This window comes from Poecile atricapillus, chromosome 20 (assembly GCF_030490865.1).
Source record: "Poecile atricapillus isolate bPoeAtr1 chromosome 20, bPoeAtr1.hap1, whole genome shotgun sequence".
NCBI lineage: Eukaryota > Metazoa > Chordata > Aves > Passeriformes > Paridae > Poecile > Poecile atricapillus.
The window spans coordinates 4,593,660-4,620,488 of NC_081268.1; the positions used below are offsets into that span (position 1 = coordinate 4,593,660).

General features: G+C 42.0%; 1 protein-coding gene across 10 annotated transcripts; it reads left to right on the top strand.

The window, feature by feature from the left end:
• TSC1 (TSC complex subunit 1) lies at window positions 1-26,819 on the top strand. 10 transcript variants are annotated; one of them, XM_058853767.1, is made up of 23 exons: window positions 1-173; window positions 7,318-7,380; window positions 8,429-8,604; window positions 9,460-9,563; window positions 10,189-10,341; window positions 12,018-12,162; window positions 13,170-13,324; window positions 13,616-13,689; window positions 15,061-15,239; window positions 15,675-15,784; window positions 16,006-16,129; window positions 16,507-16,622; window positions 16,852-16,924; window positions 18,246-18,344; window positions 18,437-19,004; window positions 19,224-19,267; window positions 19,791-19,957; window positions 20,846-21,028; window positions 21,380-21,490; window positions 21,987-22,109; window positions 23,063-23,250; window positions 23,355-23,516; window positions 23,790-26,819. In XM_058853767.1, exons 3-23 carry the CDS (start codon window positions 8,499-8,501, stop codon window positions 24,268-24,270), a joined length of 3,465 nt encoding a protein of 1,154 aa, XP_058709750.1. In that variant the 5' UTR covers window positions 1-173; window positions 7,318-7,380; window positions 8,429-8,498; the 3' UTR covers window positions 24,271-26,819. The 10 variants fall into 10 exon arrangements, with proteins under 10 accessions (XP_058709750.1, XP_058709748.1, XP_058709747.1 ...); XM_058853766.1 differs by lacking the exon at window positions 1-173 and adding an exon at window positions 225-315; XM_058853765.1 differs by lacking the exon at window positions 7,318-7,380.
• The last annotated feature ends 10 nt before the right edge of the window (window positions 26,820-26,829 follow it).

Consider the following 26,829-nt stretch of genomic DNA (forward strand, 5'->3'; position numbering starts at 1 on the left):
CGCAGCGCTGCCCCCGCCGAGATCCCTCCGCCGTGGGACTCCGCGGGGGCGCGGCGGTTGCGGGCTCGCCCCTCGTTCATCCTCCGAGGTGGGAATGTCCCGTGAGGCGGGAGAAGCGGGCGAGGCGGGGAGGGACCGGGAGAGACGGCGGGAAGCCCGCGGAAAACCAGGCGGTGAGACAGGACTAGGTTGTGCGGCGGAGGGATCTGAGGGGCGAAGCGCTGTGATGGGAGGGGGAGGCAGGGCCAAGATGGCGGCGCCCTGTGGGCCGGAGGAGCCCGGAGTGGTAAACAGCTGAGGGGAGGAGAGGGAGAGGTGAGTGTGCCGGGCCGCCTCCCGCTGACCACCGCCGCGGCGACACCGGGGACAGCCGTGGGGACGGAGAGGAGGAGGCAAAGCAGATAGATGAGCGGGGAAGCAGGGAGAAAAGGTTGGGGGAGGAGGCGGTAGGAGAAAGGAAAGGGGTCGGGGCGATGGGGAAGGAGGGGGGGTTGATGTTCTCCCTCCGTCCCCTTTCCTGCCTCCCTCTGTCCCCTTTCCTTTTTTCCGAACAAACTGGCTCTGGAGCGCTGCCCGGGGGGCTCGGGGCGCTGCTCCCCCCGCAGGGTCCCCCTGCCAGCCAAAGCGCCCTTTTAGTTCTGAGCTTTTTATCCAAAAAGGCTCAGCACCCCCATTGCAAAGGCTGTGGCGATTTCCAGGTTTCCTCTGCCTTGGTTACTTGCTGACGAGGTTCCCTTGTCCGGGGTAGAGCATTAAATAAAGCAGTCAAAGACTTGTTAAAGTCTGTCCCCTCGGTGAGGAAGGCTTTTCTCATTTCCTTGCTTCTGGGTAGGTAATGTGAAGTCAGGATGTTGTTTACTTCTACAATAAAACATTTTGCTTCCTGTTATCACAAAGAACTTGGAAGGCTGCAGTTCTGAAGTTTTCACCCTTTGTTTGCTATGGATGTAGCCTCTGTCATTGTTTTATCAGTTTAGACAGAGCTTCTCTCCTTGCTGTTCGGGGTTGGGGTTTTTTTAATGAATCTTTTACAAGGCAATGAATGAAAGGAAGAACGTGCCTTAAAGGAATGTATGATTCAAAACCCCTGGAAATGACCCAGAAACCGGGATCAGGTTTTGTGTGCAGAACTCTTTCCAGAACTGCTGTTTCCAGAGAACCTTCCAGTGGGTGCTAATACAGGTTTTCATTCTTTTTGTGGTCTGAACCTGCAGTTTCCTGACATTACCTTCTGGGGATAGTTGTTGGAAATCCATCAGGATCGAAGCACTACTGAAGTTATCCCATTAGCTGAAAAAAATTCCTCTTCAATTTATGTGCATGAAAAACTAGAAAGTAAATCTTTGAGAACTCTGGAAGTGTTAATAATGAGGGCAGACCTTGGGAATCTATCTGTCTGCTGTTGTCTTTGCTGAGCAGCAGTCAGGTACTCCACTTATCAGAAACAGCTACACCACATTGAAGTTTAAAATAAAATCAGGGGCTTAAAATCCTTTACTCAGTGAAAACCCTTCTGCTTTGTTTTTGTTTATTCATTTGTTCTGGTTTTTTAGCAGCCCAGTTCACCCAGGACTACATTTGTGGGGAATTGCATGGACTTACGCCGATGAAAATGTAGTCAGAATATCTAATGTGTCATGAGATAAGATTTAATTGAAATTATTTTATCTCTGGCTGTGTTTAATCCTGACACCTTAGCTCTTTGTTACCTTTATGGTGACTAAAAAAGTCACATTATTAATGGATTCCCATGTGAGATACGCTGGCCAACTGCAGTTGTTTTGGTGTTTGGACAAATATTTGTCTTCAGTAACTATTTGTAGTTTAAAATGAATGCTGGCTCTATTTGCAGCTGGACTGCTGGGATGTTGACTTGTCCTGATTCCTGAAATTCTTCCAACTGCCAGGCACCTTCTCGTCAGCCCTGACAGGAGCTGGGGATGTGATTCAGCCTCTGTGCAAACTGTAACACATGCATGGTGCACACACATAAATATATATTTGGAAAAGATACCTTTTCATTTATTAGGAATAAATCCTTTGTTGTGAGGGTGCTGAGGCCCTGGCACAGGGTGCCCAGATAAGCTGTGGCTGCCCCTGGATCCCAGGCCAGGTTGGATGGGGCTTGCAGCAACCTGGGATAGTGGAAGGTGTCCCTGTCATGGCAGGGAGTGGAACTTCATGGTCTTTAAGGTCCTTTCCAACCCAAACCATTCTGGAATTCTTCAATAATAAGCAAATAAAATAATCAAAGTGCTTTGCAGTGGTGGAAGCGGAGGAAGGAGGGCACCAGATTTTGTGGCAAGTTGCAGACAGGTGTGTATTTAAGAAAGAATGTTACAGATTAATGTCTGGTATTATATGTTCATGTAGTTTAATAAACATACTGAGGACAAGTAATGATGTTTCATTTCTTAGCATAAGCATTTCTATGAGTAGCACATTAAGATCCAGACTAAAGTTCTTACAGTGGTGAATTGCTGTCCCTTTCCTGGGCATTATTCATGTTTTCTTCTTACTTTACAGTTGCACATAATTTGCTATTGTTCTCTGTAGTGCTGGGTTTAATTCTTGGAGCAGTTAAAATGCCTTGATGGGTACATTAGATAGGTTGCAGTGGTTTCAAGGTTTACTGAATTGCTGCCTAACTCTATGAATATTTTAAAAGATTCCTCTTGGGGGCAAAAAAAAGTGCTGCAAAGATTTAGGAGTTTCACTCCTTGTGTTAGTGCCAAGTTTAGAGCTCTCTGATTACCTGTTTGTAGTTAAAAAGATTCTACAGTTGGACTGACCTTCTGTGTGTAGTGTTAATTAAATTGTTCTAGAAAGCCAGAGCTTGTTCTTATTTATTTATTTGCTATTAATATATGCAGTTGTGTATAAGAAATTGCAATAATTCTGTGACTCTCTTTAGAGCTGGCTGGTTAGCCTGGCTTCTGCCAGAGGATAAAGTGATAGCCTTTCCATGTTCGGGCTTTTTTTGATGTGGATTGTTTTTAAACAATTTTCCCTCTGACAGAAATTGGATGAGTAGCAATTAGCAATAGTGTATTAGCACAACAGAGTCCAGAGAATCTTAAATGTTGCTGAATATGATTTTCTCTTTGTTTGGGCTTGTTGGGTTTTTTTGTGATATTTTTGTTCCCACATCTGTTAAGCACCAATAACAAAGTACAGGAGAATGTGTATAATATCAAGTTATAACTATAAATAATGATCTTGTTTGGTTATGGAATCTTGTACAGATCTTAATACAACCGGGAAAATATTTACTATTAGAAGAAGCTAGACACCTTCATTCTTTTAAGATGAGTAAATAAATTAAATTAATTGTATTGCTAGTTGTAGTGATCAGTTTGAAATGAGGTTAGAGTGTTTAGAGTTATTTCTGGGTGGTGAAAACGGGAATTATCAGCTGCTTGCTTTTGTATGCCACCAGTGGTTTTTCTCCCTGTTGGAACTTTTCATTCATTGCTTGTGTCACTTGTATAATGGCAATGTTCAGTTTAACTGAGGGACATATAAGATTGGGCATGGTTAGGAGGCATAAAACGGGCTTCAGGGTTTTTTTTTGTGGTGAATGGGAGGGGGTGAGGCTTAATCCTTTCATGATCAACATTTCAAAGATGCGAGCGAAAAGGGCTGCTGTGTTCTCAATCTGAATTTTTCTTTGAACACAATTGATGTAAAATTATTCTGTCGTTGTTCATGGCTTTTGCCAAAGCAATACCTGGGGATGTGACCTGACCTTACCTGCAATAGAAATCAGATGGAAAAGTGTAAATCTGGAGGTTCTGGTCTTGTGTAGCCATCCCCTTTTCTCTTGGGGCAGAGGGGGCAGTATCCATATACTGGCACTCCCTAAATTTAACTTCTGCTTAATGAGGAGAGATAAAATGCTGCTGTTGATCCCCTCCCCATCCCCCAGAGTAGGTCCTGCTGTCTGAATTTGGGTGTCATTGCAGCAAAGGCCGAGGGTGTGTTTGTGGTGTGTCCCCCTCCTCCCCACCCCTGCGGGCAGCATAACTGGCACTACCAGCTGCTTTTTCATTTGGCTTGGGATAAAAATACACTGAACAGAAGAACATCTTCTCTTGACAGAAATACTTAGAGAAGTCATAATCTTTGGGAATACTCTGCTGTCTCTTTCTCTGTTTAGCCTTTTCCAATTAATATTTCTACAGTCTATTTCTACAGTCTTTCCCTTTGTCTCGAGTTTGTAGCTTAAACTGTTTTGTGTTGTTAAATTAGCTACTGAAAAAAATAAATTTAGACTAGGTTCTTGGCTTGTTGGCTCATTCCTTCTGTAAGATGGCTCCAAAGCTGTATTGGTACTTTAATACTTTTTACTAAGTATATCTTAAAGAATGCTCTTGAATATAAGAAGTGCTGTCAGTGTGATATTTTCTAGTGAGATTAAAATGTTGCATTTTAAATGGTGTTTAAACAGACTTTTTTCTACTCTTTACTAACCAAGTACTTTGGATCTTTTGAATAAAACTACTTTTAAAAGTTAGTGAAGAGTCAATGACTCAAATCACATGGAAAGTGTACTTGTTTTAATCCTATTAGTTGCAAGAACGGCTGCAGGGATGTGGAAATTCTTCTGATGAGGGAATGATTGCAATATCTGGGGATGGAAGCATTAGAGAGGCTCATCTTGTAACTGTATTTGAGCAGAAAGCTGGTGATGTGATACTGTAAAGGTGTCAGGGATGTCCTGTTCACAGCACAAGTATCAATTCCAGATACAAAATACTGTGACAGCCAGTGGCTGATCCTGCTGTTTCACAAGGTGATGGGAGCCCCTTAACCTGGCCTGTGCTTGTCTACAAGATTTGAAAATCACATCACAAATTCCTGGTAGGACTGTGATAAATCACACTGACACCACGGAGCTGAACTTCATCTGCCAGAACACAGTGTTTTCTGACTAAAAGCCTGTTGCCTGTAAACTACTTATTCAGCTGCCTTTGCTTGAAAAAAGTGTGACATGATTTAAGACTATTGTTGAAATTTCCTGGCTTGTTCATTCGCTCAGATTTGGAGCATCTCAGTTTTACTTAGAGTTCAAAATGACAAATGACTTTACCTTGAGAAAGCTGTGATTTGCTTTTTTAAAGTTGTGGCCATTTGTGTACAGTGGGGTGACAACATTCACTAGTTTGGTGTAACTTGAGATAAAGTTCCACCTCATGAGGTACCCATGTATAACATTGCCCCTTCTTTAGATGTGTTTTGAAATACTTCTATTAGTATTTTGAATACTTTTGAAGTGGAGACTGCTCCACTTTAAAGCACTCCAGTGTACGATTGACAAGTATAAATGAACGATTTATTGGCACAAGGTCACTCCAGCCATCTGTTTTAGTCAGGGAGCTTGAGAAATGATCCGTTACCTACATGTGTGTCCTTATCAGCAGCTGAGCTCGCCTTATCAGCCTCGCCCTTATCTGGTGGCAGGGTTTGTTCGTGCCACCACAGTGGCACAAGGTTTGAAATCCTCTTACCTACTCAACGTTTAAACTGGGGTTTTCCCCATCTGTCTGCAGAGGTATTGTTGAGCCCAACTTCCAGAACCCATCAATAGTCTCTCCAAAAGTGTGTTTTGTGATCTCACCAGGCCGCAGATTTTCCTCTGGCAATATCAGAATCAGTGAAACTGCTGTTGAGGTTTTTACTGGTCCAATATAATGGTATTGCTCAAGGAAAATAAGAAGAAAATAATTATTTTCACTGGTGTGGGATGGGAATCAGAGAGAAGAGAGCTGACAAAGTTTTTATGGAGCAAAAAAGCAGAGACTCGTGTTTCTGCTGCTTTAATTCTCAAAACAGGTTTTGCTTGCAGTTGCTCTAGGGGTGTGGCCATGCATCTCTTTTGTTAACAAGACTTTAAACAACTAATTCATGTTGCTGAGGAAGCTGGTGAATCCATTGCTAACCATAGCTGAGACTGTGTCCTGATAGAAATTGAGGGATAGCAAGGCCTGTTTGAAAGATGTGTTCTCAGAAATGAAGGAATAGATTCCTTGGAGTGAGCTGCTTCCCCACACAATGTTGCTAATGCAGTCATTGAGTCAATTCAAAATTTTAATGATTGCTAGAAAGGGAAAAAGGAGTTGGTTCCTCGAAATTGCTAACAGAGTGGAAGGCTGACTTAGTTTGCATGGATGTGTGGCTTTAAACCTTTGGAAAGGATGGTGTCACTCTGAGCGTTGTTCGTCTTGTAAACAGTGAGCGCTTTGAGGAAGGAGTTGAAGCCTGGGAGTCTGCACAATGTAGGGAAAAAAACCAACAAAAAAGCACAAACCAAAATCCTAACCCACAACAAATGCCAGTTCTGATTTTATGAAAAGCATAGATCCATTCTGCTTTCAGTAAAAAGCAGCTTCCTTCACCCCAAGTCTCTCTATTCTATTATTGTCCAAGTCTTGCTCACACTACCAGCCAGTTTTAAGTCTGCAGGTTTAGCATTTTGCCAGCATTAGGCTAGAAAGGAAATAGCATTTAAATCTAAGCACTTCAGTGATCAAACTCTGCTGGCTGCTTGACCTGAAGTTTCATTTGGACTATTCAGTTATGATCACTGAAAACTGAGGGTGAGATGTTTTATGTTCTGCAGTGATGATTACTGCAATGTTTCAGCCAGCTTGTTGCTACTGAAATGCCAGCTGGGAGTGTGGTGCCGTATTATCACCTTTGAATTTGCAATCAGTGCCAGGTTAAGTAAGCTGGCACTAAGGTGGCACTAAGAAAAGTGACCTTGGGCAGTTCTGCAACTGCAGAGTGATATGTTGCAAATGACAAACCTTACTGGTGGACATGTTAACTCCTGCTGTGACTTTGTTAAACATAAATATTCAAGAAAGTAATATATATATATAGGTAATTACAGCATTATCATTTAAAACAGAGCAATGATCTGTGCTCCTTGGCTAATGCCTAAAAATGTTTTGAATAGAATTTAAAGGCTTAAATTAATTACTGTATGTTCAGAATAGAGAAGAATAATTTCTGTGCAAGATTCTACCTATAATAAATAAAACTTTAATAGCTTTTGAAGGGTCACAGTACAAAACCATGGTTTTGTGAAAACCATCTAGTTTGAGGTAATTACACAGCTTAACCTGTGGGCAGTTCTTTAATGGGGAACTGCAGCACCTTTTGGTGCTTTTCAGACTGAGTGCAGACTGTTCTCATGCACAACTCCTCTGTTCTGTTTGAAAAACTTAGCAATGTTCTGGACATATACCTGATGTGATAATTGAGAAATAAATTGAGCCTTTTCATAACCTCTTTCTGGTTTTTCTTTATTAGTGATCATGAAAGGTGTGTGGCTGACAGCATTGCAGACAGAAGCTCAGGTCATCCACAGAACAGGTGCTGTAAATACAACTGCAGTAGAAAAACAATTCTGTTTGTAAACTTGGTATATGTCAGTCTTGCCTTCTGGGGGGAAGTGAAAAATGTATTCTGGCTTGGAGTGGGAGGGAAGAAACCCTTGCCGATAGTATTAGGTGTGATCTAAAGCCAGATTTGTTCTTCCACTGGGAAGGGTTTGGTATAGGACTCTTCTGCATGAAACAAAAATTGATTCATTTTGTGGTAGATAGGTCAATGTACACCTGAGTCCTTCTGGTGCTGATACATGGCAAGAAGCCATTTTAAAAGCCTGGCTTAGATTTGCTCCCACTTAGCACTGTGCAGCTGACCAGTTGTTATCTGCACATTGTTGCATTTAATACTTTAAGCAGTTTTTGCACTGCAGAGTTCGTGATCACAAAGCACACGAGTGAACTCAGAGTGTGTTGTGCTGCTCAGGCTGTTTTTGGTGTGCTCAGGCTGCCCAGGGGCAGCAGCTGCAGCAGCCCTGCTTGAGTTTCCCAGGAGCTGCAGCCTAGCCACATTACAAAGTCTTAAAGCCCAAATCTCTCAGAGTGCAGCAATGCAGAGCCCAGGGCAGTGAATTCCTGACCTGGTCACAGGAGTGGAGAAGATTCTGGAGGTGTGTATTTTATCCAAATTTTAGTCATAGGCAAAGGACTGGAAAGGTGGTTTGAGGATGAATTGCTGTAAGGACTCGGGAGTGGAGGGATTCCAGGGATCTTTTTGCATTTTATTCAAAACTTTACTTCAATTTACTGACCTGGAGAGGAAATTAAAAAAAATAAGGTAAGAGAATGCTCTGACAGTCTAGTTACTGAGGTCTTCTGCAAAACTGATTAATGGCTTTGTGAAAAACATGAAGAAAACCCTGCTCATGACTCATTGGCTTTCTGGAAACTCTTACAGCTTTTATTGCAGGTGTGGAAACCCTGACAGTCCTCTCAGTGTTAAATGGGCACTTGTATGGAAAAGAAATAGGAGAGATGAGAGATTTTATATGGAAAGGGAAAAGTTCACTCATTTGCTGTCTCTTCTCTCCTAGTCTGGTAGAAAGACATCAATGAAGAACTTCCTGAAGTTTTAACCTCCACATTCATGTCAGTACGTGCATCATGGCACAGCAAGGAAATGTTGGTGAGCTCCTCTCAATGCTGGATTCTCCAATTCTGGGTGTCCTGGAAGATATAACAGCTGCATTCAAAGATAATCTCATTTGTGGTATGTATCCTTTTGTGTAGTTCTGGATATTGTTTTGCTTTTACATCAATAAAAGTAGAATAGTGTGGGTTTTTTCCTATCAAACACTGTCTTTGCAAATGCAACTTGAAAGAAACTCTTGATATTTGGGCTTGAAATTGCTTTAAGGAATGAGAGTTCAGTCCATTTTGCTTAATGGTATGGCTCCTGGAAGGTCTGTTACATAATTGTTAAAACTATTACAAAATGACTGGCTTTTCCTGAGGCAGAGCTTCAAGTGTGAGCTGATGAAAGTTTCTTTGTAAAGCGTATCTAGAAAGAATTAGGTGTCACCCAATGTATAGAAACCGGTGAGATTTTGTTAATAATAATAATAAAAAAAATAACAAAAAACCTCTACTCCCATACAAAACAACAGACTCAGACTTTGTGGAAAGTGGTTGCTGCTGTTGAGGCATCACTTGTGCTGACAGAGCCTTTTCAGAGCACGAGAGCACTGCCCTTGTCCTTGTCCCTGAACTTGCTCTCCTTCATGTGCTGAAGGGAGAGAACATCAAGTCACTCCTGAACACTTTACTGGGTAAAGCACCCTTGCAGCTCAGCTACCTGTAGGGTTTTATGGTTAGACAGGAGTTGTTGGTTGTTAAAAAACCCGGTTCCTTTCCCTGAGCTGAATGCAATCACTTGAATGGTTTGGAAGCAGGAAATGTAGTTAAGAGGTCTCATTTTCCCAAAGGTCTGCTAAACACCAAGGACTGCTTTATGTTAGAAATTGTGTAATAGTTGCTTAAAAGTTCTGCAAGTTGTAGCAAGTGCTTCTCTTTTAGTGTATTGAGAATGTTTTGGGTTTTTTCCTTGCTGTCCCCAAACTGACAGACCGTGGGCCTATGCTTGTCAACAACCTTGTGGACTATTACTTGGAAACCAATTCTCAGCAGGCACTGCATATTCTGTCCACTCTGCAAGAGCCTCATGACAAGGTAAAAAAAAAATCTTGTTATGTCAGATTTTAGCCTGGTATTGAAGCAGCCTTTAAATAGCATCCGTTAAAACTCTAGGGGTTCCACTCTGGTGTAGAATTACCTTGCTGTAGAGATGTAGTATCTCTGTAGTAAGAGTGGTTTAAGCTTTAAAAAAAAAATCTTGAGAGGTCTCTGTTTCTTGAGTTTCTTACACTGACCCAATTACGCAAAGAACCTCTATAACAGAAAGGGTTTGGAGGATTAATGTTGTCTCTTTACAGTGCTCCTGCTGCAGAATGTGTTAGCCTAAAACAAATTGGGTATTTTGAGAGCAAGTAAGGATTTTAAATAGGTTGGAAATGGCACTACAAATTGGCTGCTGCCCAGATTTATTTTTTTTTATTTACTTACAAAACATTTCAAAGTGCAGGGACTGCTTCTGGCCTGTGTAGTTTGTATTTGTCTACCAGTAGTCTCAAAGTTATTGCAGGGTTCTATATCCTCTGGGATCCTGTATATTTATAAAATGCCCATAGTTTCCATGTTGACAAACTGCTGAATATAGACTGGTGAAAAAGAGTGTAGAGCAGTTAAATATAAATACCTTTCTTTTTCTGCCACTCTCTGCAAAACCCTTTATCAGCATCTACTGGACAAAATTAATGATTATATGGGCAAAGCTGCTACTCGTTTACCCACCCTCTCTCTGCTGGGACATGTGATAAGACGACAACCATCTTGGAAACACAAACTTTCTCAAGCACCTCTCCTGCTTTCATTGCTTAAATGTCTCAAGGTAAGAACTGTCAGTGCTGTCTATAAAACACCTGGTGTAAACTTGCATACAGCTGCAAGGCATTTGATTCCTGTTTTGATGTCATTTAGTTAAGCCACAGTGCTATTAATACCAGCTGAATACTCTGTGCTGATGCTGTTATTGCTGACAATCTTGTTTCTAAAAGCCGCTATCACTGTGAGTTAGGAGTGTTTATTAAAACTTTTCCAAAATAAGTTAAAAACAAGAGGGCCCTTGGTGAAGTTGGTGGATATCTTGAATGTGAATCTAAGGAGAAATACAGTAACTTCCCACTGGTGCAGTTTGAATTTGAGTGTCCTCTACTTGTAGTGAAGATGGGCCATGCAATGGACTATTCCCTGGTGAAATTACCTTGGAAGTAGCAGACTTTCTCTTCTTAGATACTGAGATGCTGGATTACAAGAAGGTAACTGTTCCCCCAGGCTTTGTGGGTTTTTTCCCTGATCTGCAGACTGATCAGGTGTAATACTGTACAGTACTGTACCAGTGAATAAGGAATGAAAAGTGCTTTGAGACCTAGAATGCATTGTCAGTAATGGAATTTATTATGATAGTGAAGAATCCACATGTGGTCATGAAGTCACATTTAAATGCACAATGCAGTCAAGTGCCAGCACTCTTCAAAACAAAACCACCACCAATTTGTAGCTGCCAAAGGAGCAGCTCCAGCTGCTGTTACTGGAAGTCCTGACATGCCTGACAAGATCTGTTGCCCTTTGCAGTGTGACTGAGGGACTAGTGAAGTGTGTCAGAAGGCTGCTGGTAGTAGAACAGAGATGTGGAAGTGCTGGGGATGTGGACAGAGGGTAGGGATGGACAGGAAATGTGTTGTGATGGGTTTTGTGTGACTGAGGTAGAGTAGAGGCTGTAGACACACAGAGGAGGATAAAGCCCTAAAAACTGACTGTCCCATCAGCCTGAGTGGCTCCTGGGAGGTACCCAGAGATTTCAGCAGCACCTGCCCACAGCCTGACCTGTGCTCTGTGCACCCTGTGCTGACAAAGCAGAGGAGCTACCAGGGAAAATGTGCATTAAACTGAGAAAGCAAGGAATGAGTTGTGAACATTTTCTGTGTCCTTTCCTAAAATCTGATTCTCTCTTCCTGTTTCATCCACCCAAAGGTTTGTACTGCCACATCCCTTTTCTTGTGGCACAAGCCAAGGCGTTCTAGTCGTTGTTTGAATTACTGCTGGGTGAAATTACCAGCAGCCAAGTCTAGTAGAAAAGCTTTTGACCCCTATGTTGGTAACTGGCCAACATCCTTGAACACCCTGATCTGATGTGCAGTTTCTGAGCCTCTGAATGCTGTGTGTGCTTAGCTCTGGGAAGGAAGGAAGGTGGCACATAAGATGCTTCACATTCCAGTAATTGTTTTTACTCAGCTGTGGGACTGTGGTGATGTTCCCTTTTTAACTAAGCCACGTGTTTATACAGAAAAGCAGCAGAGTAGGAGCAAAAATCCCAAATCTATTTTTTCTTCAAGCTGTTCTGTATGAAAAAGCTCAATAATCTTGGATCATTAAGTTCTGGTAGGTTTCAGAGGGACTGTTTCAATAGAGAACATTTTCCATGATGATGGTTCAATGTTCACTTCATCCTTGGAAAAAAATAAGTTCAACACATTCAACTAATGCAGGTTTTTTCCCTTCTTGCAGACTGACACAGATGTAGTAGTACTCACCACAGGTGTCCTAGTGCTAATAACCATGTTGCCAATGATTCCTCAGTCTGGCAAACAGTACCTTCATGATTTCTTTGGTATCTTTGGGCGTCTCTCAGCCTGGTGCTTGCAGAATCCAGGTGAGATTTCAACTTTGTTGCATGCAGTTGTGGTTTAGCAGTACCCTTGTGACTCGTGTGAAGTTGGTGAGCACGTACTTCTGTGAGAGTCTTAATGGTCTGAGATTATTTAAACACAGAAAATGACATGTTAAGCCCACAAGCTGTTCTGTTCTTTGAGATCATGGGCAAGTTCTTTGCTCAGAATTTAGAAGTCTCAGAATCTTCCATGTGATGCTGCTACTGCATGAAATTTCACTGAACCAAAGTACTGCCCTGATGACCGTGAAAAGCACATTGATCTTAATGGAGAGAGAAGTCCTAATGTTTGAGGCAGATTTTGGGGAATTTGGTATTCCCAAATATAAATGGGGAGGGGCAAGAAGCAACATAAAGAAGAGTTTATTTTAATGTGCAACTGTCAATAGTCATGAAGGTTGATAAAACTGGTTTTCTCAGAGCCCTGGCTTTGCTGAATTTGCTGTAAGGGGTCTGATGTCTAACACCAGCAGTATCTGTGAGTGTGGCTCGTGGCTGAATGAACAAATGCTGTGTTAAGCACATAGAGCTGCTGTTTAGAGAGCCATTCTGCATTGCAAGTAGGATTGGAACTTCTGAGGTGAATACTAAGGTTTGTCTGTTGCGATTGCTTTTGGTCAAGCTTTTAGTTTTTACCTTTTGAAGTGAAACAAACCTTAGTTTCCTTTTTTAATCGTTCAGTCTTAACTCTGGCTCACTATCTAGAGGAGTTTCAGGTTTTAACTTGAATAAAAGCAAAGCTGTGTTTTGAGAATGACAGCACACTGGTTGGAATTAATGGTCCTTATCTTAATTTCTGGGTTTGCTGTGAGCTGATGACTAAGTGTTGCTTGTTTTCTGAGAAGATTTCACAGTTTCACTAGGGACTATTTGTATCTCAGAAGACTTGTTCCAGCTAACATTTCAAATTTCAAAGTACTACACTTGAATTCTTAAAACTTTTGTTCTTTTCTCCAATGTAATGAAAAAGATTCTAACTACTTTTTCAGGTCATGTGGCAGAGATTTATCTCGTCCATCTTCATGCCAGCGTTTATTCTCTCTTTCATCGTCTTTATGGAATGTATCCTTGCAATTTTGTCTCTTTTCTGCGCTCTCACTACAGTATGAAGGAAAACCTGGAGACCTTTGAAGAAGTAGTCAAGGTAAAATGCTGCTCATTTGTGTATTATCTGAGGCAAGGAATTTATAGCTACATATTCCGGTTTAATACAACTAATTTGCCAGTTCAGCTGAGGGCTGTTCAACAAAACACTATAACAATGAGGACTGAAAGCTCAGTTGGGATCAACTCTTGAGGCTGTGGTGATGTGTATTAACCTTATCTGTTAAATGTTACTTTCTGAACTATTGGGATCAGTAGTTTGCTAATCAGCTTTGTGTGGTTTAATGCAATCCAAAGGTGCTGCACTGATAAAAGCCCTTCTTCCTTCCAGCCAATGATGGAACATGTGCGAATTCATCCAGAGTTAGTGACTGGATCCAAGGACCATGAACTGGACCCACGAAGGTATTATATGTTCTCTCTGCTATTAGGAAAGGCTCAAATTGAGCAGCTTTCTATGGGGTTATTTCAGAAGGTTGCAGCAAAACCTTTTCTGTCAGCAACAGTTTGTGTGGGGGTGTTTTGCCACCCGGATTTTTAGGTGCACCAGGTAAACATGTAGACTTTCCTCATCCCAGCTTACAGCTGGATGAATAAGCAGAAACTGTTGTGAAAGGTCATAAACAACAATGTTGGGGTTCTAAATTAATTTTGTGTCTGGGATGGCATCTGTCTTCTACTTTATGACTTGATGATCAAACATCCTCATAAAGATCTAAAACAGTTTGCCTGTAACGAATAAAGTGAAACTGCCAGAAATGTTTCATTGGCTGAAGGTTTGGGTCATATTCCTTGGGTTTCTTGAAGTATTTGATGGGATTGAAGTGTTTAAAATGGCTTCAGCGTGTCTTGTTTTGGTACCTAGATATTGGTTCATTTAACAGATCAGTTCTTTTAACAGGTATGTGTTAACATTATCAGCTGTATTAGTTTTCTTTAGCAATAGGCTCATTTGCCTGCAGCAGCACCACTTGCTGCTTTTCTCTTGTCTCCACAGGCCCAGCCACTGAAGAGGAGAATTTGACTCTTGTTGCTGCACAGTAGTGCTCTTGCCCTGCTTTTCAGAGCCACTAAGAAATCACTCCTAACTGGGAACCCATTGTGTGTCACAATGCTCAATTTTGCAGGGGGGAGGGTGTCACCACTCAGGAGCACAATTGGCACAAATCTACCAGTGGAAGCCTTCTGTTTTGGTATCTTGGATAGACAGCCTTCTGGGCTTTCTCTTCTTTGCAGTGAACTTCCATTCCCTAAAATACTGGGCAGATCTAATCTGGCTGTCTAATTTAGTGAGAAGTATTTTTCAGGATGGAGGAGGTAGTAACAGTAAAAAACATTCCCCAAACTTGGGAGGAAAAACACAGATCTGAAACTGGCATTGCAGACAGTGTTTGCTTAAATAATACAGATTCCCTTACTGCTGGCATGTCTAAATTTTGACTACCAACATCTGAGTGTAGTTGAGCTGATTTCTACAGCTGCTGAAGCTCAGGATCAACCAAGTCTTCGTATGCTGTTCCTCCTTTCCAGAGTGCTCCATGGCAGACCTTTGTGGATCTCTGTGTCAAAGCTGTTTGTCTCCTCTTTGAGACCCCCTCTCACAACTCATCTGGTTGCAATTTCTGTCTGGTGCCTTGTTCCAGTTTGGCTGGGAGCATGCAAAGCCACCTGGAACAAATGAACCATCCTGCAAGACAATTCCTCCTATCTCCAGGAACTCTTGTTTTTAACAATAATTGACTAACTTACTCTTTTGGATCCAAAAACTGTCTGCAGGTGGAAAAGACTAGAAACTCATGATGTTGTGATAGAATGTGCCAAAATCTCCCTGGACCCTGCAGAAGCCTCGTATGAAGATGGTTATTACTCTGTGTCTCGGAAGCTCTGCACAAGCTTAAAACATCATCAAACTGACCCCAGTGCCAGCTCTTACATTGACACACAGAGCAGCTATGGTAAGACCTGCCTAATGGCTAATCAATACCCAATTGCTTGAGGAGAACTGGCCCTAGAGCAAAAAAACCCTCACTAATTTATCCCACTTAAAGTCTGATTCTTAGGCACCAGAAAATAAACCATCATTAAAAAATATATATACATAGATATATTTTCTATGTGCAGACATGCAGTTTGTTTTCAACATTGTCTCTTTATCCCCTGTCCTTCCTACCCCAAAACAACTGGAAAAAAAAAAAAAGGCTGTAGTATAATGTATTCAATAGATATTTTCTTAGGCTGGAAGAAAAAGCTCTAGTTACAAATGTGTGTGTTAAATGGATTTGAAAAGCTTTGATTAAAAGCCTTTAGGTACTAGCCAGAAGAATCATAGGTTTGTATTTGATGTGTTGGATGCTTTGGAATTTTGATTTTCTCTTCTATTTAACTTTCAGGGACTTCTACCCCATATTCCACTCCTCGGCTGACACTATCACAAATGCCAGGACAGCTACCTCAGATTCTGAGCCCACAGTCCATGAGGCTGTCAACTGAGCCACAGCAGGTAAAGCAGAAGATGAAGCCCAGCAAGTTTTCATTCTCGGCACTTCCACAGTTTCTTGTGCCAGTCTTAAAAATCCATGGTTTTGAGCTGTGCTGTGAATAGTTCTGAAGTTGGTGTTCATTTCACATTTAATCTCTGCCTGATTTTCTGTGTGAAAACCTGGATCCAGGCGCTTCACATGTTCCTTTTGTGAGCTCTGCTGTGTTTCACTCTGTGCACAGGTCACCATCTGGAGCCCTTCTGCCGTGTGTGGTATGACCACGCCACCAACATCCCCCGGTGTTGTCCCATCAGAGTCATCCCAGTCTGCATCACAACCCTACAGCAAAGCTTTTGGCACATCTGGTACGTGCTGCATTTTAGAATTAGGTCTTCAAGGTTTGTGTTAGTGGAAATTCTGGCTGTAAATTTTAGTGGAAATTCTGGCAGTTTTTAAATGGGAATGCCACATCATGCCAGCTGATAGGCTTGAGTGATTACTCCTGTGAACTGAGTACCTCACCTAGAGTAGTACTGATGCAAACTGAGAGGAAATCTGTGAATTCAGTGCCAAAGTCTGAAACAGCTTTTGGGAAATGGCAGTTTTGTGTTGATAAACAGTTGAAAGAGATTTAAGAAGTAAATGCTATGAGGTGGTGTTTAAATGTATGATTTTTCACATATAATGTTCAGCTGAAAGGAGGAAGGGGGAGCCTGCTGAGAGAACTTGTGCTCCTTTTCAGCAGGGGGGAAAGGAACACCTTTGGGAACACCAGCCACATCTCCTCCTCCACCCTGCACTTCAGATGATTTTGTGCATGTTTCACTCCCTTCAGTTGCTGCCACACCTCCTAAAAAGGTATTACAAAATTCTTCTGGTGATCTAATCTGGTTTTTTTTTTCATTGACTTGACTTAATGCAGTGACCTTAACTGAGAAAGAAAAATCAGAGTAGGTGGTTTATAAAAAATTTTGCATTTCACTGCAAAAACTCTTCTAAATGTAGGCAGCTATTGCCACTTCAAGCTGCACAGTTGCCAATGCAATCTAAGGCAATTAATGTGTTCTGGGTTTCTTTTGTTTTCCAGGAGGACAAACCAGATTCTGGGAGGCCTTTACTGTACCGACAGCAAAATGTCATGAACAGTGATAAATCATTGGGTAAACTCCATTTTCCTCTCCCCATTACTACAACCTATTGTAAACAACTCCGTTTTTTACTGACACTTGTTCCAATTCCCAAACACTTTTCCACAGGCTTTTTTTTTTTACCTTGAGTTCTTTGTAGTTCCAGGATCCTGCCTTAACCTGTGATTCAGCTTTAAACCTTTTTGTGATGCTTCTGATTTCAGTTTAACTATTCATGTTCAGAAATAGCTTGAGATTTTATTTTTTTTTACCTTGCTCTGCTGCATATTTAAAAATACCAGTATATACTGAAGGCTGAAAAGGGATATTTATTTTTATAAACTCTGATTCTTTGAGGATGATCATTAGAAGCAGCAAGTTGTATATTAAATTTTGCCTCAGCAAGTTATCTGTCACATGTCTGGATCAAACTGTAAGACTGCATGTAAGGGTAGATATGCTACTCCCTCTTAAAGGCCTCTAGAAAACTTAGTTTTCTGTCTACAATTACATTGCTGTAATTGAACCTATTTTAAAGTCCTGTGGAATACTGAAATCAGTAGGTTGAGGAACTCAGCTTTTAATAGGTAAATGTAGATTCCATTTTCCATTCTCTGTTGTCTGCCTCTTTGACAGCTGTAGAAAGGGATTTTGGAACTGTATTTGAGACTTCTGTGCTGTGAATCTTTACCATCTTCAAAGTGGAGATGATAGTGAAATTTAAAGCTGGTTTTCCATGGTGTAGCTGTGTAGTACCACTGGAATATGAATATTCTGAATTCCAAGTTACAAATGGGCAAAGTTTTTCACTGAGTTCCTGATCTGTGACTGTGCTCAGCATGAGATTTGTATCCTACAGCTGCTGTCTCAGTTTTGATCAGTAGTTTTGATCCCATATTGGCAAGTTCGTATTACATCAGATTGCTAAACTTCTTTTTTCAGGCAGGTGCTGTGTCCTTGTGGAGCCAGCTCAGGAGCTAAAGGGGAGGTTAATGCTAATGTGGAAGTGAAGCAGTCACAGTGCACATGAGCCACCTTATTTTATTTATTTAATAGGTTAAATTGCAAACAGCACATCCTTCCTCACAGAGGTTGTGCAATAGCAAATGTTAAGTTTACAAAATTACATTATGGGATCAGGACTGACCTGTGGCTGATCTCTGAACTGGTTTCCTCGTGGAACAGAACAGAAATCAGATACTTTCCTCCTCTGAGGAAGCATCTGAAGGACGACAAGCTTTTATTCTGAGGACCTTGCAGCAGTAAAAGACTTATGTTTTGTGCTGTGCTAAGGCTGGAGAAAACAGCACCTATTCAACTAATATTTTGTTTTCTGGTTGTTTTTTTTTTTCAGACATACCCAGTAGTAAAAGTTCAGTAACCCTAAGTGATCTTGCAGAGTTTTTAGGTGGGTTGTCGTTTGAAGATAGTGCTGAGAAGGACAGAGAGGAAGGTAATGTCTGCCCTCCTTACCTACATCTTGGCTAAGGAAATGTTTGTACTGTTGAAATACCAGATGCATCATGATACTTCCCCTCTCCTCAGATGCAATATCTAAAGAGATCTCTGAGATCACGACCGATGCTGAACACATGGTGCCTAGAGGAGGATTTGACTCCCCGTTTTACCGCACAAATGAAAGTCTGTCAGGCTCTCAGAAGAAGACCCACTCAGCAGCCTCCAGTGTTCAGGGACACAGTCAGACCTCTGAGCCTTTAACATCTCTGGACAAGCCTGGGCCTGAGGGTGCACGGGAAACACCCAAACAAACGTTTACTCCCATAGACAAGCCCTGTGGAGGCTGTGGGGAAAGCCCTGCTGGGAACAGGGAAGGAACCTCTGCGGAGCCAAGTATTCTCACTCCCAGCCCTTGTAAAGTACCAGCACAAAGGAGAGTGGTATTTGGGAGTGGGCAGCGTCCCCTCTATGAGCACCTCTTTGAGGTTGCATTACCAAAGACTGCCTACCTCTTTGTTGGCAAGAAGACTGAAGAGCTGCTAAAGAAAGCCAAGGGAACCCAGGATGAAGACTGTATGTCCTCAACTTCTCCCATGGAAGTGCTGGACAGGCTGATTCAGCAAGGAGCAGATGCACACACTAAGGAGCTGAACAAGTAGGTGACTGAAAATCTTACACTGCATACTTTATTGTTACTTTTTTTGCACTGACTGAATTTTAAGCTGTGCCGGAAAAGCAGCTGCACAATTCTTCCCCAATATTTTTATATCAGCTGACCTTAATTGTACTTTTACCAGGCTATAAGCTCTTTGGAGGTGAGCATTCCATTTTTTTACTTAAACTTACCTGTTAATGCTGCATTTTCTTTTTTCAGATTGTCTCTGCCAAGCAAATCTGCTGACTGGACTCACTTTGGAGGTGAGGAAATTTCTCATGTTTTGACAATCTGTTCCTCTATTATTAGACTTGCTTAAACAATGACCTGTATACTTTTTGCTTGTGGGTTTTTAACTAATGCTGCAAAAAGATGATGCCTTCCACTAAGTCATGGTTTATCTGATTAGAAAATAGCTGTGTTCCAGAGAGATGAGCTGCTTTTTTCATCTTTGAAAAGTGCAAAATTCTACACACTTCTGGTTTTGACCATTTCAGCCTTGCTAAGATTCAGAGTGCTGCTGGTCATCTGGCAGATCCTTGCACCTTCTCACTGCTCATTGAATCTAAAACTGATTGTTTTTCTTGCTTATTTATGTGTTCATGTCTTAGTTTTGTGTTCTGAGGCTTCTGTGGTGATGGTGGCTTGGCTTTTTTTCCTTAACCAAAGGAGCAATCCATTTGAGGCACATATCCATTGCTTTGGGAAAAATGTTTATGATTTTGTGTTGGAGATCAAATAAAGCAGAGAGTGCAGCTCAGTAACCTCTTCTGTCTCCCACTGCAGGTTCTCCCCCCTCAGATGAGATCCACACCCTGAGGAACCAACTGCTTCTGCTGCACAACCAGCTGCTGTACGAGCGCTTCAAGAGGCAGCAGCACGCGCTGCGCAACCGCCGGCTCCTGCGCAAAGTCATCAAAGCCACGGCTCTGGAGGAGCACAACGCTGCCATGGTGAGCAGGGACACAGCTCCACCAGGAGCTGAGAAACACTGGTACTGCTATAAGTGTTAATTGGCCTGGCTGGTGTCTTTTGGTACTGCTCAATTAACAAAGAAGCCTCATTTGTCGCTTTATTAAAGTCGGTGTTTGTGGAGTGACTTGCACAGAGTTCTGTGTGCTGTCATTATCAATGGCAGTAGTTTGTAGTTGATTTCAGACAGCTGAATCCTTAGTGCTTGACCCCTGCCAGCACTTGCCTTTGGATAATTGTAAAGGCTTCTCTGTTAGTGGAATGGTTGTTCAATGCCTGGCTAAACACCTTACTGCATATTTGATAAAGTATTGTCCTTTTGCACCTCAGATGAGGACTAATAGCAAAAGCTTTGAAAACTCAAGTGGTGTTTTCCTGAGGTGTTCACTGTGATAGAATTTGAAGATATAAGTGCACAGAAGGAGGTCTCAGTACAGATTTAGTTGTGTTTCATAATATATTTTCAAGTTATAGCTAATTCCATCAGGTTTCACCTTCTGATAATTGACTACAAAAGCCAAAAATAGTCTTCCAAGTAGGTTTTGGAAGATGAACTGTTACTTCAGCTGTGACGCCCAAGTCCCTGTTGAAAGCATAAGAGGCAGTGGAAAAACTGACTATTGCTCATTGTGCCTTTGAATATGTCTGTGAGTTTTCAACCTGTCCATTCTTAACACTATTTCATCTCCTTTTCAGCCAAAACCAAGCCAAGCCCCAACAGCCTTGAGAATATGCTCTGTATAAAATGTTGTGTGTGTAGAAAAATGTTTTCCTGCATGCTGGTAATGTCAGCTTTGCTTGGCTGAGCATAGATGCCCTAACTGCTGAGCAGTTATCTTGTCTGATACCTCATGTGGGATTCTTAACAGAAAGATCAGCTGAAACTGCAGGAAAAGGAGATCCAGGCCTTGAAACTGAGTCTGCAGAAAGAACAGGCAAGGTACCACCAGTTTCAGGAAGAACATGATAATATTGTGGCTCAGCTTCACAGCCAGATCCGACAGCTGCAGCATGACCGGGAGGAATTCTACAACCAGAGCCAGGAATTGCAGGTATGAAGCATCAACAAATTTGTTGTCTACTTACTGGTTTTAAAAATAACCTTCTTTGTAACAAGGCATGAAATACCTGAGAGAAAGCTGCACATTTTTATTAGAGATATTGTCCTGATTCAGAATAAGACAGTGTATAATTGAACGTGCTTAACTTAGTATTGTCCTTTCATAGTTCTGTTTTGTCCTGTCTTTGCTTGGAAATAGGAAAAGGCAGGTTCTTAGCTGGATTGGAGGGGTCAGTATAACTTGATTTCCAGTGTTGGGGGTTTGCAGTCTCCCAGCCCTGTGCCCTTGCTGTCCTTAGTGAAGTTTCAGAACCCTGAGTAATTTCTTTTGTCACTTGAACAGACCAAGCTGGAAGACTGCAGGAACATGATAGCAGATTTGAGGTTAGAGTTAAAGAAGGCAAACAACAAGGTGTGTCACACTGAATTGCTGCTTAGCCAAGTTTCTCAAAAGGTAAGAAAAGTCAGTGTTCCCAGGGACCCTTTGTGTCTTTCTGATTATTTTTTATTTGATAGTTTTCATCAGGTGCTTTTTCTTTCTTGATCTGAAAGAAGCCTGTGCTGAGCTCCATAGAGTCTGATATGAATTGCACAAAAACAACACAGAAAAATGTATTTTGGTGAAGAAACTCTAAATTCAGTTAAAGGGCTTCTGAAAGTTCTTATTTTGGCTTTTTCCACAGCAGGGATTTGCCAATTGCTCATTATGAATTCATATTAAGGCTCTGCTTGACAACTGAGAGATACTGTTTATATCCTAAGTTGAATGGAAATGAAAAATACTTTATAAAAACAATTTATTTAACACTTAACTACCTATGATGTGTTAGATTTTAGCCTTTGTTTCCCTTCTTTATTAAAATACCTTGTGAACACAGTACCTGTCAGCTGTGACTCTCCTGCTGAGCTGTTCATCCCAGTGCTGGATTCTGTTCTATTTCCTTTCCCAGCTTTCCAACAGTGAATCAGTGCAACAGCAGATGGAGTTCTTGAACAGGCAGCTGCTGGTTCTTGGGGAGGTCAATGAGCTGTACCTGGAGCAGCTGCAGCACAAGCATACAGACACTACAAAGGTACCAGTGCAGAGGACTTGTGGGGAGACTTCTCTTGAGGTCATCATCCAGAAGTTCCCAGCCCTGAGTTCAGAAGGAAAGGCTTTGTAACTTAACAGATTCTTTGTTCTGAGATGGATTTTCAGGGATTTGATTTTATATTGGATCTTCTGTTCGGATGTTTTGTGCCCTGTAGGTTTGAGGAATATCTTCAAGGCCGCTTCTGAAAGCTAAGAAGGGGTTGTTGGGATACACCTGGGATCTCTTTTAGCCAACTGATGTAAATTCTTAGCAGTTTCTTTTCCAAAGGCCAAAACTTTATTGTGTTCAAATGTAACTGACAGCAGATTGTTGGTAAAATAATTCAGGGTACTACCAGAATTTGTGGAAAGATCTTAAGAAGGATTTTACGGGTTTTTGTGAGGTGTTACTTTAAAATGAGCATCTCAGCCTTCCCACTCAGTCATTTTCCTATTAAAAGTTAACAGTAACTTCACTAAAACTTCTGTGGTTCATATGGTTTTACTTCCTGACTTCAAAGAAACCTTTTTCTAATTAGAAGCAAGTAAATTACACAACAATATAACTGTTCCTGCGTGAGAGCACATAATTAAAGAAGGTGAATAATATCCTGAAAAAAGTCTTCTACTGGTATTTAATGAAGGCTGTGTTGGAAAAATTGATTTAAAATAGAATTTGTCTACTCTAATCCAGTGCAGAACTGGCAAGAGTGCTTTGATGAAAAGAGGTTTTCATAAGGAACATTAATCTGCTAATAAATTCCAGTGATGTGTAGTTACTTTAATAATGTACATCCTCATCAGGGCTGGTTTTCTCTATCTGTTTTTAGTAATGTTGCTTTTATTCTGGCTTGCTTTAAAGCCTATTTATAACATCATCAGAAACATGTCTAAACACCAATAAAAATAACACAGGATCAAATTATACTTTACCATTGTGTTGTTTGCTTCGAGGAGGTTGAAATGTTGCACGCTGCTTTTCGGAAAGAACTGGAGAAAGCAAAGTTGTGTGTTCAGCAGCAAAGCCAAAGGCTCGATGCTTCCCAGAAAAGGATAGCTGAACTGGAATCTCAGCTTGCAAAAAAGGACCACCTCTTCCTGGAGCAAAAGAAATACCTGGAAGATGTTAAAATCCAAGCGAGGTAGGGGCTTCCTATGTAATGTTTTAGCTGTGCTTTGACAGATGCAGTCACAGCTGAGGCAGCATCTGGAGATTTTGGACATTCTGGTTTCTCTCATTGCTCAGGGGTCAGCTGCAGGCAGTAGAAAGCAGGTACAAGGCCCAGAAGAGAATCACCCAGGCATTTGAGCTGGAGATCTTGGATCTGTTTGGGCGGCTGGAGAAGAGCAGCCTACTGAAAAAACTTGAAGATGATAAAACAGAAGCAGCTGAAGCAGCAGAAGAAAGGTGAGGGTGGTGGTGTGAAATTTGAGGGACCCATGTGGGATTTTGTCAGTTTTGGACTTAAAAGCAGTATATGTTGCAAAGCTGAGTGTGTGACACATCTGGTTACCCCCGTCACTCCTGCTTTGCTCCAGAACTGTGAAAGGAAATCTGTTGAAATACATACCCAGAGGCAGAAAGGGAAAGGAATCAAAGTAGTCTGCCTTGGCCAGCATTTCCCTCTCCACTGTTTAATTGCTGTGATTTCCTTGACACATGTCCTCTGTCTTCCCCAAGCAGGCTGGATTGTGGTAATGAAGATACAGCAGGACACAGTGAAGAAACACTGGGTAGAAATGGAGAGACCAAACCTCCCAGCAGCCGAGGCAGCAGTAGCAGTAAGGGGAGCAGCAGCAACGAGCTCTCCACCTCAGAAAAGCCCCAGAACCAGAGGCTGAGCAGTCGCTGGGAGACATCCGTGTTGCTGGAGCCCTCAACTACTGTCCCACTGACTGTAGGTTCACTCCCCAGCTCCAAGAGCTTCCTTGGAATGAAGGCACGAGAATTATTTCGCAACAAGAGTGAGAGCCAGTGTGATGAGGAGGGGGTCACCATCAACAGGCTGTCTGATGCCCTAAAGACTGAACTATGTAAAGATCCAAGCATGGAGTCAAAGGCCCCTCCAAGCCCTGATAACCTCTCGCCTAAGCTCCAGGAAAGCAGTGTTGGACAGCTTCATATCATGGACTACAATGAGACTCATCATGACCACAGTTAAAGAGGAAGATAGTCAATCAGTGTTATTTTCATATTCTTGGCATAGAACAGGAGGCGTGAGTGTGAGTTTAACTAAAAGCTTTTATGTTTCTTTGGTCTGAGTAGTGGTTCATGCAGCGGAGCAGGATCGATGGCCAGGAACGGAAGGAGGCTGCTGAATGAATGCAAAGTGGATTTTTGGGTCTGGAATTGAAAATGCCCAGCCTAACTCTTGCTTCTTTCTCAAATTCAATCCTTAGTAGCGTGTACTAATTTGAACGGACAACTGTTAGCATTTGCAAGTATTTTTTCCCTTTCTCCCTGTCCCCAGTTGAGTGGCTGCATTTATGAACTTGAGTGCAATATGAGGCCAAATTAACATTTGTGAGTTTACTCTGAATGCTTTGTATTTCTTTGCAAGCTTCCCATTTAAAGCAGTTGGTTGTACTGCCTGTCCAGGTGACTTCGGTTCCTTTCATCCTGGAAAGAAGCAGCACTCGGATTTCCAGTGCATTCTCTATTTTTGCCTGTCCACTGTCCCATATCCCTCAGAGCCCAGCCTTCATTAAGTTGGAGTCTGATTGAATACCCAAATGTTTAAAGAACATTTTACCTCTGCAAAATGATTCATTCACCCTAATTCATGATCATTGTTTATATTGTCCTTAACATTTCCTGGGAAGTTACATTTGAACAGACAAAAAGGAACTGGAGCTTGTAATGCAGAAGAGACCATAAATGCTGAAGACTTGTTAAAACACCAGCTTCAGATCTTCTTGGTGTTTGAAGTGTTTGCCTGACAGACTGTGATTAACCTCACACTGGTTCATATGGGAAAGCAGTTGGGGTGGGAGAAGAGGGAAGAAGAAGCTTTACTCAAGTAGGGAGAGGATGCAGAACATGGAGATAGAATTCCAAGCTTATGAAGAACTGCAGAGGAGGATTTGCTTCTCTAATCAGGGAAATGTGCTGCCTCACCCTCCTTCATCGTTCTGCTCTTTGGTCCTGGTCTAAGCAAGACCACCATGTTTTGAGTCCAAGAAATTGGATTCATTCTTCCTGGGAATGCCTTTTCAGGTTGGCTTGGAGAACACGGTTTCCTTTGAGTGCTCTCCTACTCAGATTGCAGCACGTTTTTGAGTTCAGCAGTGTCAGTTTGACTCTAGGTCAAAGGGTCTCCCCTTCACCCTCATCCTACTTCCTTAGATGATAAGGCTGAGGAGGAGTCCTGCTTACACTGAAATCAGAATCCTGGCATGAAGCCTTTCTGTGTTAATCATGTTTTAAGTCAATTGTGAGCCTTCTGTGAAGGAGGATTGTGTGATCAGGGCTTTGTCAGTGGCAGACTCAATCTCCTTCGTGACAGAACAGGGCCTGCTGTTAGGAGGGCAGCGCTTGTTTTAAATGTCCCACGTGGCTGGGTCCAGGTGTACTCAGACGGTTCAGGCTTCACAGTTCCCTTGCATCACACGTGGCCTCTTCTCCTAAACATTCTGTGGGTGGCAGCTGCTGTTTAAGAACCACCTCACATAGAAATCAAGTCCAAGCACACTTGCATTTGTAGTTCACATCCCTTTTTAGCCCGGGTGGGAATGAGGCTGTCAGAGCAGTTGGAGCTCAGCTCATTCCTGGCAGGACTCATCCTCCCATTCCCGCCTCCTCCGTAACTCCAAGGTCTGAATACATTTCTGTCTGTCTTAAATTATTCTCCGTGTCCTTTCAGTTGGTCAGTCCAAACTCTGAGAGTAGAGGTGAACTTCAGTGGTTGTGTCAAAGCTGACTCTGCATGGAGTAGAGAGTAGAGAGTTGGTTGTAAGTGACAGCCTGGTTTTGTCGGCGTCTTTAGGCTTTCTCAGACGTAGTGGTAGCAAACGTGGTAGCACATGTTTCAGTAAGATTTGGAGGTTTCCTGCCCCTTTCCCACTGGATGCCAGCCCAGGGAGTGAACAGTTTGCACACAAAGGGCCTGATGGGCCAGCTCAGCTGGGAATATTGGAGGAGCTCATTCCCATCCTGCTCTGCTGAACCCGGATCTGGTGTTCCCAGGAAAGGCAGGTTTTGTGTCAGTCACAGAAATGCCCTGGCAGCAACGCAAGCTCTTTGATAAAGTGGCTTTTTTTTCTTCTTTTAAACAAGATTTTAACACCAGGATAGTAATGGAAACCACTTTAGGTTTGTTTATGGACCACAAAGATTATGGAGGAACAAATTTTGCAATTTTCTTTCCTAAGTCTAAAAATCATGGATCTGCTGTATGTAGTTAACTTGCAGTTTGTTTGAAGGGGTCCCATCAGTGAAGTGGAAACAGATTTTTTTAACTGACTGCTTTTAGTTAAATCTAAAATTGCTGTCTTTGTCAAGTTAATCTGTTCCCTGCCTCGCTCTTTGTAAGCATGTTAAACAATCCACATTAAATGCCATAAATATGAAATACGAGGAAATGGTACAATCGTAAGCTAAAGAGAACTTAAACCAAAAGGAGGTTTTGCTGTCCTTATTAGAATGTTCTAAAATGTCAAGGCAGTTGCTTGTGTTTAACTGTGAACAAATAAAATGTATTGTTTTGCACTACTCTGTGTTA

Coding starts and splice junctions, on each gene's coding strand:
- TSC1 (XM_058853767.1), top strand. CDS start 8,499: ATGGCACAGCAAGGAAATGTTGGTGAGCTCCTCTCAATGCTGGATTCT. Junction 16,130..16,506: donor CAAAGCTTTTGGCACATCTG/GTACGTGCTGCA, acceptor GCTCCTTTTCAG/CAGGGGGGAAAGGAACACCT. Junction 19,268..19,790: donor TGACTGGACTCACTTTGGAG/GTGAGGAAATTT, acceptor CTCCCACTGCAG/GTTCTCCCCCCTCAGATGAG.